General features: G+C 37.8%; 3 protein-coding genes across 4 annotated transcripts; 1 reads left to right on the top strand and 2 right to left on the bottom strand.

The window, feature by feature from the left end:
- Positions 1-261: 261 nt before the first annotated feature.
- LOC119996036 (NADPH-dependent aldehyde reductase-like protein, chloroplastic) lies at positions 262-1,202 on the bottom strand. The gene has a single exon (XM_038842538.1). The coding sequence runs from the start codon at positions 1,171-1,173 to the stop codon at positions 361-363; it is 813 nt and encodes a 270-aa protein (XP_038698466.1). The 5' UTR covers positions 1,174-1,202; the 3' UTR covers positions 262-360.
- A 515-nt stretch (positions 1,203-1,717) lies between these two features.
- On the bottom strand, positions 1,718-5,999 carry LOC119996553 (pentatricopeptide repeat-containing protein At4g13650). 2 transcript variants are annotated; one of them, XM_038843228.1, is made up of 4 exons: positions 5,859-5,999; positions 2,533-5,743; positions 2,080-2,337; positions 1,718-1,952 (listed from the first exon to the last, which is right to left on the bottom strand). In XM_038843228.1, the coding sequence occupies exons 1-2, from the start codon at positions 5,994-5,996 to the stop codon at positions 2,645-2,647; spliced, it is 3,237 nt and encodes a 1,078-aa protein (XP_038699156.1). In that variant the 5' UTR covers positions 5,997-5,999; the 3' UTR covers positions 1,718-1,952; positions 2,080-2,337; positions 2,533-2,644. The 2 variants fall into 2 exon arrangements, with proteins under 2 accessions (XP_038699156.1, XP_038699155.1); XM_038843227.1 differs by lacking the exon at positions 1,718-1,952 and having other exon boundaries at positions 1,984-2,337.
- A 1,964-nt stretch (positions 6,000-7,963) lies between these two features.
- On the top strand, positions 7,964-11,600 carry LOC119995970 (protein SINE1-like). The gene is made up of 3 exons (XM_038842453.1): positions 7,964-8,261; positions 8,925-10,272; positions 10,988-11,600. The coding sequence occupies exons 2-3, from the start codon at positions 8,935-8,937 to the stop codon at positions 11,471-11,473; spliced, it is 1,824 nt and encodes a 607-aa protein (XP_038698381.1). The 5' UTR covers positions 7,964-8,261; positions 8,925-8,934; the 3' UTR covers positions 11,474-11,600.
- Positions 11,601-11,729: the final 129 nt, after the last annotated feature.

The raw sequence follows: 11,729 nt of genomic DNA, 5'->3' as shown, positions 1-11,729 counted from the left end.
TCCATGGAAGTTGTATGATCATCTATGTGATTCGAGATTTACCAGTCAGTTATACACCTAATGTCACTCTGCATTATCTTCTGCATCATATCTTAGTTTAAGTCTCAATTGGTTCATAAAAATTATAAGGTCTTACATAATTCGATGGACAATTTAAGTGGATTTCACCATGAAAAAAAAAATTTCCCAAGTGGGGTAGGAGACATGACCCATTTGAAGCGCTGAACACAGTTGGCAAGGTTGCTTATAAACAAGACTTGATTAAGTAGAACAAAAAAAAAAGCATTCATATAATCATTAATTTATAAAATCATTCATTGTACATAAGCAAAAAACAAGAAAGCACAAGATCCAAAGCACTTAAACAACAAATCCACCATTGACTCTGATGATCTGACCATTGATCCACTCCCCAGCATCACTAGCTAAAAACCCAACAACCTGAGAAACATCCTTTGGTTCACCAAGTCTGCCTAGAGGACAAGCACCCACCAACCTATTGACTGTTTCCTCTGTTTTACCTGCAAAGAAGAGCTCTGTTGCTATAGGCCCAGGAGCAACACAATTAGCAGTTATTCCAGTACCCTTCAACTCTTTTGCCACAATCTTTGTCATGGTCTCTACAGCAGCCTTGGAGGCAGCATAAGCTGCATATCCTGGCAAGAGTGCCCCAACTACAGATGTTGAGATCATAATGATTCTTCCCCCACCTCCCTGCGCCAATCTATTGACTGCTTCTCTGCAACAAAGGAATGCTCCTCTAGTGTTGACATTGAATGTCATATCCCAATCTTCTACTGTTGTATTGGACAAAGATGGGTACTTTGGATCTAGCACTCCAGCAGAGTTTACAAAGATATGGACTTTTGAGCTGAATTCTTGCTCAGCTTTATCAAAGAGGAGCTTGACTTGATCTGGGTCCGAAACATCGGCTTTCACAGCAACTGCTTGGGGATGATGAGAAGAGGTAGTAGATGAGGCATTTAGTTCGGATGCTAAAAGATCTGCTTGTGTAGAGTTTGAAGCATAGTTGATCACCACTCTTGCACCAAGGGAGTGTAGGTAGATGGCAATGGCACGACCAATCCCACGTGAAGCGCCTGTTACGATTGCTACTCGGCTCTCGAGTGGAAGGGCTGCAGATGGTTGTTCCCTACCAGTATTTCCAGCCATGACTAGCTATCCTGAATTTCACAATGGGATAAGGTGTATTTATATAGCAGATGGTGACATGAGACTGGAAGAGTCTCAATTGCTACCCAAGTTGCCCTTCACTTCCTAATAAGAAGAAAGGTTGTCCAAGGGCATTTCAGTCTTTCCATCCCATTGAACCAGATAAGCAGTTCTGCCAAAAATCAATTAAGTATTGCCTCAGCTAAGCATATACGTCATTCCTTAGCATGTATACGTTCTCAATGACGCATTCATCATAATAAAAGAAACCCAACTTTGCCAGTGGCATGACAAGTAACATGGTAGATTATGAAAGAACAGCTTTCAATATCAAAAGAAATTTAGAATTTCCAAGATCAAGACCGTAATAGCTTACCTTATGACGATTATTCACAAGAGCCACCCGTTATGTACAAGTAGCACATAAGGCACTCCCACTATTTTTACATGAAAGAAAAGTATTAGAAGATATTCAGGATGGTAAAAAAAGAGAATGCAACTATGAGAAATCAAATACCACTAAAGAGCCATGGGCAGTTTCTCACCATGTATAAATATTTGAGTCCTTTTGCCTCGCTCTATGTCATTCAAAAGACTATAACATTCTGGCAAAGAAGAACCTTATTTGGTCCTTTTATTCAGATCCCACAGAATCCCATACATCCTATCGACTGGTTGACAGAGTCGATCTGTGAAAAACAATACAAGAACTGAGTTCTTAGTTTGTATCCAGCTACTTTATTGCACCCCCATTTTTCACAATTTGCCTCCTCTGATTCCTGCAGCCTCATTCGCAACCAACTAACCAAGTGTATAGATGAAAGAAACATAAGTCGATGCATCTTCAGATTCAATTCAAGAAAATGACGTGTAAAATCTACAATGTCGAATTGTCTAGAACTTAACAAGTAATCATGACACTCTGATCTGGTTGCATAGACATATATCGTGTACAGTTTCTTCCACAGCAATAATCCTGCTGAGCTCCAAAATGTTAGCAACAGGATCAGTTTTGGCACCAGAGATGAAAAGGTCTCCCGAAAGCCTAACTTTTCAAATCTTCAAAGAGAAGGACAAAATCTCCGCACCATCCTTCATGAGTTGCTATCACTGATGCGGCCAATTCCTTGGTTAGTTGGAAATAGTGGACAGGAACTTCAAGAACTGAGGAACACAGCAATGGGAATGATTCAAGTTAGTACAAATCTCCAACAACTTGAGGCAAATAGATAAGTAGGAGATGACAAGCTCCGAGGAGAAAAATTGCCAATTGGATCTGTAAATATTCATACTAATATAATATGAATGTTAAGTACAGCAACTAAAGAAAAAAAAAGGACTAAAAGCTTGAACTGTTACCATATGCATCTGCAAGATCTGAACTGGCAGAGGATACAGTACTCCTCTGAAAAATGAGTGCATTTTCAGGCCTCCATAAAATACTTTTTCCCGACCATCGTGCAAATTTCTTTTACCAATAATCTCTACATGAACATAGACCACCTTCAAAATGATGAAAACGGTGTGCATCTCGTACTACAATGGCCCTATTTGAAACTTTAGTCACAAACTTAATCCAATTATGGCAATCATTGCAAACACGAAGATTCTTCATCACACGTATGGGGATTGCATCAGGCAAACTAAGGAGGCCAAAAGCAATAGCCAATTTCTCACTGTGAATGGACATGGTTGACTCCTTTTGCTCTTGCTCTAAGTTATTCAAAAGGCTATAACTGTCTTTCACATATCCAATCTCAGCTGCTCGCTTATTTAAGTCGTCCAAGAATTCATATATCTTATCAGCTATTGGATGGAGCCGATCGCTAACAAAGAATGCATGGACTTTGTTCATAACCTCAATCCAACTAAGACCCGGTTCTTTTTTGACACCTCTTTCTTTCATCATTTGCCTTGCCTGATTTCTAGAATCCCATTTGCCAGAAACAGAATACATGTTTGATACAAGAACATAAGTAGCTGAATCTTCAGGTTCCAGCTCTAGAAGATGGTTGGCAGCAAATTCTCCCACTTCCATGTTCTTATGAACTGAACAAGCACTTAATAGGGTCCTCCATATCATTGCATCAGGTTCAATTGACATCTCCTCAATAAATTTTTTTGCACGACTCAGAAGACCAGCCCGACCTAGAAGATCAACAATGCACACGTAATGTTCAGGTTTAGGCATCAAGCCATATTCTTTCCTCATGGACTCAAAGTAGCCAAGTCCTTCATTCACCATACCTACATGACTACAGGCCGATAAAACACCAATAAAAGTAACATGGTTTGGTTTTAAGCCTACCTGTTTCATCTCCTCAAAATGTTTAACGGCTTCAATACCAAATCCATGTTGAGAATAGCCTGTGATGATAGCATTCCAAGATATCTCGTTTTTCACAGGAATTTCATAAAACTTTCTCCTTGCATCACCGATGTCACCACACTTTGAATACAATGTGATTAAAGCATTTGAAACTTCATTTTCTGAATCAACACCAGTTTTTATAATCATGGCATGAATCGTTGCCCCTTGCTTTATATTTGCTAAATTAGCAGCAGCACTAACTGCAGATCCAAATGTGAATAAATCAGCCTGTAATCCATCTGTATTCATGTTAGCAAAGACCTGCAATGCTTCCTCATAATATCCACTCTGTGCAAGTCCAGATATCAAACCATTCCATGATATATTATCTTTAGCATCTATCCTGTCAAATGCTAACTTTGCTTCCTTTATTTTTCCACATCTAGCATAAAGGCTGACAAGTGCATTTTCAATCGAAAGGTCATTTGAATAGCCGGAGACATATGATTGGGCATGAATTTGTTGTCCTTGGTTGAGTAATTGAATACCAGCGGAGGCACTGATTGCGCAAGAAAGTCCTATATTATCCGATCTAATCCCCCGGCTTAGCATTTCCTGAAAAAGTATAAGAGCTTCAGCAAACAAATTGTGCTGTGTATACCCTGCAATCATCGCTGTCCAAGAGACAACATCGTCCTTTTTGAGTCTCCTAAGGATTGTCCTTGCAGTATCTAGTTGTCCAAGCTTGGCATACATATCTATAAGCACGCTACAAACATACTCATTACATTGAAAGCCAGTTTTTGTGACTTGACAGTGAATCTGCTCTCCAAGATCAATAGCTCCCAATGAGGTGCAAGTTCTCAAGATACTAGGGTAGGTGAACTGATTAGGTACCAATCCTTCAATCTGCATCTGTTTAAATATCTGAAATGATTCACTTAAATTATCCAAAAGTCCATAAGCAACTAGCATTACATTCCATAGAACAACGTTCTTTGTCTCAGTTGTGAGAAAGAAATTGTGAGCTGTTTCTATATCAGAGCATTTCACATAAAGATCAAGTAGAGCACCTTCAATGATAATATCTGAAGACATTCCCGCTTTTATTACATATGAATGGAGTTGTTTTCCCTTAAAAAGAGCACCAATTGAAGCACAGACATTCAAGAGGCTTGCTAGGGTAACACAGTCCGGTTTCCTGCAATCAAGCTGCATATTCTTGAACAAACCTAGAGCTCTATCTCTGAAACCCTGCCATGCTAACCCAGATATCAGTGAGTTATATGAAACTCCATCCTTGCACTGCATTTGGCTGAAAATGTATTCTGCCAACATTACGTTCCCAGATCGGGAATACAAAGTTACAAGAGCATTGCAAACGTATGTCTCAGAGGCAAATCCCAATTTGAAAACAAGACCATGAAGCTGCTCTCCCGTCTCAAAAAACTCTATTTTAGTGCAAGCACTTAAAATACTTGATAAAACATAAGGTGTTGGGAACACTGCAGACGTGTGCATCTGGCAGAATGTAAGGATAGCTTCTTCTTCTTTTCCATTTTGTGATAGCCCTGAGATCATAGCCACCCAAGAAACACTATCCTTCATAGATAATTTATTAAAAATACCTCTAGCAGAGTCTACGAAGCCATTTTTTGCATACAAATATATTAATGGATTGCATACAATTGGACTACTGCCAAAACCATGATAAAAAATCCTAGCATGAATCTGCTCAACGAAGTCAAAACCAACGGTACCACCACTGCAGGCCCTCAAAACACCAGCAAATGTAGCTTCATTTGGATACACATTTTCCAATAGCATTCCGTAAAAGAGACACATTACTCTACTAGCCAATTTCTTCACAGCAAAAAAAGAAATCATCTTATTCCAAGAGAATACACTTCTATTAGGCATATCATCAAAAGTCTTTACTGCGCCATCTAAATCACCACCAGCGAGATAGATATCCAGAATTTTGTCAAATAAAATTTGCTCTCTATCAAAACCCACCTTCAAAATCCTCCCATGCAGCTTCTTTCCATCCACCAAAGACCCAGATTTCAAACACCCCTCCAGTAGCCATAAAAATGTATGAGAATTTGCTCGAACTCCACTCTCTTCCATTAAATTTAAAAAAACCAATCCGTTGGCATGTCCATCGTTATCTTGAAGAGGAAATTCATCAAACACGTGAGATGCGGCCGCAGTGCTAAACGAAGCAAACCTCAATCTGCTCAAATTCCCGTGAATCAGCTGCAAAATAACGAAAAATCCAAAATTAAAACTGATAAGAACCAACCAAGTACACTTTCAATTGTGGGTCTCGCGTAGAAATTTGATAAACAATTAACATTGAAGTTTGCACTACCTTTTGGTTGTTCTGGATGCGGTTGACAGTGACTTGCGTAGATAATCTGCGGGGGAAGTGAAAAGGATTCGTGTATGAGAATGAACCACGAAGAGAAATCTGGGTAAGTTTCATAGTTTCATGGATTTCAATACGCATGTATCATGTGCACTGTGGGGTTTGCTTCCTTTGTTGAAGAGTATTTCTGTCCGTTCCTTTGAAAATTCCAATATTTCAAATTTCTGTTGAAAAGGATCATGGGTTCTTGTATAGCCCAAATAGTAGGCCCAAGGAATTAACACCCTAAGCCCAATATCAATGATTATGCAACTTTTAGGCCCTGTTTGGCTGGCTTGGTTTTGCCATGGTAATACTAATTGGATCCGGTTGCAATTCAATGTTTGGTTTTCATTATGTAAAACTATAGTGTAATCAGATTACTTGATAATGAAAATCCTCAAAAAACATAGAATCCTAATATCATCTTAAATTTGGTATTTTGACTACAAAATTTTACAGTTGTATCATTACATATTTGTATCTCATGTATATCTATATATATACATATATATTTGTATGTCCATTTATATATGTGTATAGTTGAGCCAAGACCACTCCGACCCAACCCTCTTGCACAAATGCAAGTCAAGAGCATGGTTGTTAAAATCACGATCTAGATCATAAATTATATCAACAAAATGATTCGGATTGATTCAAAATCGTAAAATTGATGAAATCGTACGATCTTAGTATTTGGTCTTGTCGATTTTAATTGCAAAAACACCTTCAAATCTAGTTATAACTACGAGATTATCATTGTAAAAGTTGTTTCGGATATTTTTACCACACTAAACCTTCTCTTAGTGGGCCCCGTGCAAACTAAATCTCTATTTTCTAATTCAGTCATCTTAGATGCGGAATTGCCAGGTGCCTAATGGAAGATAACAAATAATATGAGATAAGAAGAGTTAGGGTTGTGCATGAAGAATGGAAAATCCCACATTCGTTGGATTTGACCCAACCGAGTGGTTTATTAAACGAAGTCCACCCCTTATTTATATTAAGACATTTTTCATGAGTTTGGTGAGTTGTGCTTTGACCTGTGAGTTTCTACTATTAATAGTTGGGCTCATTAAGAACAAAGTCAAACAAATCTAATATATCGGGGCTGTTTGGTTGAGATTTTTTACCAGCATTTATACTACTTGCTAGTATAAATGCTAGGTGATAGCCAAATAACAATTTCGGACCGGTAATTCGAGGGACTGTTTTGCAGCATTTTAGGCTACTTTTCTAATGCTACTATTTTGAACCATTTTGCTAGCATTTCACGGTTTATGACTCATTTGTCCCCATTAATTTCACTTAATTCCTATTATGCCCTTCACGTTAAGACAAAAAAAATGTGCAAGTAAAATTTTTTCCACTTATGAAGGAATATTGTTATTAAAATCCTTCCCATTAAATAAATAAATTAAATTTATTTAAATTGATTAATTAATTTATAATTTATTATTATCTTGAATTTAATTAAATTCATTATATTAAATTTATAAATTAATTTGTATGTTTGGATATAGCGTATACAATTAACATATAAAATACCCCTACACGTAATTTATCACAATATGCTACACAACACAAATGTTAACAGTAAAAGTTCAACCAAACACCTACCCAGCATTCAGGCAGCATATCTGCTACTAAAATTGTCTAACATTTCTACTACCATCATTTCTACTGACATATATGCTACTTTGTAAATACTTTACCAAACTAGCCCATCATCAAATACTAAATAATACAAAGTGAATAATATTATTGAGAAATCTATGCATCAGTAATTTACTAAAATTATTGAAACTTTTGAATTTCCAAAGGAACAAAGGGCGGGAAAGGATAACATATTCTTGGAGGGAGAACTTTTTTTTTTGATTCGGTAGTTGAAATTAAAGGGTAGAATAGTCAAAGAGAACGAATAGAGAGTGGGGCCGAGTAAAAGAAGGGATAGCGGCGGGATTAAGGGAAAGAGATTTGAATTTCTCAATCCGTCTCTCTGAGTACACTTCACCCATGTAAATACAAAAAAAAGAAAGAAAGCGGACAATACATACAGCTCATAAAACGATGGGCTACATTCAATGAAAATTCAGAAAACCCTAAACCCCATTAACACTTACATACCCAAATCTCCTCTCTTTTCTGTTTTTCCGACCGATAAATTAACGCCCCAAAATTTTTTTCGTGCCTTTGATTTCGTTTTGTTTCCCTTTTTTTTTTTGGATGTTTTTTGTGGGTTTGGTTTATTATTAGTTGTGGAACTTGGATTCGGAGATTTGGAGTCTCTTCTATTCCTCAGATCGGGGAGATTTGCTAGGGGGTGCAAGAAGAAGAGGAAGAAGAAATAAAGAGCTGAGAACAGAGGTGGGTTTTGAGATTTCGATTATGTTTTGAGCTTTTGGTTTCCTTATGATTTGTGCGCTGTTTCTGTACCGAATCTGAGCTACCCATTTGCGAATTAGAGTTTAGTTTCCTTTTCCTCTTTTTGAATGAACTCTCTCACAGAGCAAGTTTGGTGTTACAAAATGTAGATCCTTTTTGTGTTCTCTAGATTTTGTGTTGAAATTATGGTTTTTTAGATTCATTTTTGTGTGTGTGTGTTTTTCTTTGGTTTTCTTGATGCAAATGCGTGATCTTTGCACAGATTTGAGAAAACCACTTCATGATGTCATTCTTTTTAAATTTATTCATAAAGACGGTTGCTTTGTGCTTTTCAATTTCTAATAACATTAGTCATTTAGCTCATTTCCATGAGTTTGATACAAAATCTAAGTTACACATGCTGTTTCAAGTTTGCTAGGTGTTTAAATATGAAAGACTCACACTTTATGCTTTGGCTTAGCTGAGATTCAATAGAAGTAATAAGTACATTTTTCATCCTTTTTACAGAGAATTATGTAAATAGTTCTAATCATATAGTCAATGTTTTGATAAACAAAGGAAAGAAATTGTTGGTGTATTTCAACATCAGGAATTCACAATTGAAGGATGCAAATCAGTATTGTCTTTGTTGCTCATTGTCTTCAGGTTCTCAAAAATGGGTAGAAATCTCAGCCCAGTACTGAGTCGAGAATTAGCAAATCTCCGCAAAGATGCTTATAGTCGTAAATTAGCTATGAAAGCACTGAAGTCATATGTGAAAGACTTGGATTCTAAGGCAATACCAGTCTTTCTTGCACAAGTTTCCGAGACCAAAGATTCTGGTTCTGTATCAGGGGAGTATACAATTTCACTCTATGAAGTTCTAGCTCGGGTCCATGGGCCTAATATTGTTCCTCAAATAGATAGCATCATGGCAACCATTATCAAGACTTTGGCTTCCAGCGCAGGGTCTTTTCCTCTTCAACAAGCATGCTCAAAGGTTGTCCCGGCTATTGCAAGATATGGGATTGACCCAACTACACCTGAGGACAAGAAGAGACACATAATCCACTCTCTTTGTAATCCTCTCTCAGATTCCCTCTTGGGTTCCCAAGAGAGCCTAAGTTCTGGGGCTGCCCTTTGCTTAAAGTCTCTTGTTGATGCAGATAATTGGCGGTTTGCATCAGATGAGATGGTGAATAGAGTTTGCCAGAATGTGGCTGGGGCTCTGGAGGAGAAATCCTCTCAAACCAATTCTCATATTGGGTTGGCTATGGCTCTGGCGAAGCACAATGCTCTTATTGTTGAAGCATATGCAAGATTGCTAATACAATCAGGTTTACGGATATTGAATGCTGGGGTTGTTGAAGGGAATTCTCAGAAGCGGTTGTCTGCAATTCATATGGTGAATTTTCTGATGAGGTGCTTAGACCCACGTAGTATATTTTCAGAGCTTGACTTGATAATTGAGGAGATGGAGAAATGTCAATCTGATCAAATGGCTTATGTCAGAGGGGCAGCTTTTGAAGCCTTGCAGACTGCAAAGAAAATTGGTTCAGAGAAAGAATCAAAACTTGAGAAGGGCTGCTATTCGGTCACTGGTTCAAACTTTGGTAGGAGAGGCCATAGTAGGAGGAGAAACACCTGGACTTCTGGTGATCTATCTCCAGTGTCTATCTCACATGAATCACAAACCCTTGATTCCTTTATCGAATATGACTCTCTGGTCGAATCACCTATTTCGTCTACACAGGCTTCTCATAACATGGGATATGACCGACAAAGCGTGAATCGGAAGCTCTGGAGCTACGAGAATGGAGGGGTAGATATATCTCTTAAGGATGGTTTGTTCTCTGAGTTGGCTCAGGGAAGTCCCATCTCTAATGCATTTTCTGAGAACTCTAGGTGCCATGGACTTACTGATTATGGAGAGAATTTCACAGAAGAATTTGCTGGATTCTCGCAGAGAAATCCTAGAAATGGGCTACCTCGAAGTTGTACTCCTAGTCCTCAGGTAAAATTCTCATTATGTCACAGAAATTACTTATTTCAGGGTTCAAACCATAGATTTTGCTTGGAGGGGCCATGTTGATGTTAGCTTTTAGTAGGCAAGAATCATTGTGGTGATCTTAGTTGTGAAAAAGAAAAATCACATCCTGATTACTGAATTTTACGTACAGAAAAAGAATCTTGTTACTGCTAACCTCTTTAGAGGATATTGAACTTTCAATCTGTTCTCATTTGCTGAATTTTCTAGGTCCAGTTCTTTGAAAGATGCATTTGCTACATACTGCCCTAAGAATGCTAATGCTGGTTTTGCATGATAATGTAAAAATGTCATAGGTGAAATGATGCTATGATTCTTAACTTTGTAGTATTTTCTTCGGATATGTCTGTAACTTGTGCAATGTACTTACTGATTTCAAATTCACACTAATGTGTAGAATGCATTTGCTATATGCAGCCTCAGGAATATCTATAGATTAAGGATGCGAGAGTTGGCATAAAATCATCCAGTGGAGCCATGCTTATTTTTCGTATTAGTTGTTTTATTTACATATTTTGGTGGTATCATGCTAACAACACAAGTACTTCCATGTCAAGTTTAAAAAAGAATCATTTTGATGCTTCAAAAATCTTATAAACTACATTTTTGTTGTTTTTTTATTTCTGTATTGTTTCTGATCATTAATCAAACTCACATACGCTGTCTCTCTTTTGTGCTTCAGAGGTCACGCTCTCGTGTTAATTTCGATGACAGTAACTTATTCACAACTCCAAGGAAGCTTATTCACTCTCTTCAGGATCCTGGTGATATGAACTCAGACTTCTCAGAGAAACAAACCAGCAGGTTCAGAAGTCCATCCTCAAGCAAGTACAAGGACAGCCCAAGCTTTCATCAAAATGGTTTTCTGCATGACGAAAATTGCAAGGTGAGAGAGAATGGGAACATTTGTGCTGGTGATGAGCAGTTGGAAAGTGTTTCTGAGTCGGTATCATCAAGTGACAATGCTTGTGTTGAAGGTGATGTCCAAGATTCTCGCGAAGCTCCTGAAAATAAAAGTGAAACTGAAAGGACTTCCATTGAGAAGGCCCAGTTGAACTGGAAGCCATCTGCTGGATGGGTATTTGGTCTCTTATTTGTTCTACTTGCAGTTTTCTGTTTTGCATGGATGCATGGTCAGGATGAACCTCGTCATTTTGTACCAACTTAATTTTCTCATTTTTGTTGTATGTAATTCCTCTGGACCTTTTTGTATCAGAATTAGTGTCGATGTCGAGTCCTTTAAGATTTTTTTAATAGCAATTTGCTGTCGCAGAAAACACATTAACTTCACTAGAGCCATGGAATTGTTTTTGCTAAAATAGAAGCCTTTTTCCACAAGATCTAACCCACTAATTTAATGATTCAGCTTGTGTGGTCCTGGTTACAAACAGAGATTTCGTAATCTGTGTGTAAAGCTATCAAGC

This window comes from Tripterygium wilfordii, chromosome 4, assembly GCF_013401445.1.
Source record: "Tripterygium wilfordii isolate XIE 37 chromosome 4, ASM1340144v1, whole genome shotgun sequence".
In the NCBI taxonomy this organism is placed as follows: domain Eukaryota; kingdom Viridiplantae; phylum Streptophyta; class Magnoliopsida; order Celastrales; family Celastraceae; genus Tripterygium; species Tripterygium wilfordii.
The sequence above is the reverse complement of the archived record's forward strand: the minus strand, read 5'-3'. Positions and strand labels throughout refer to the sequence as shown.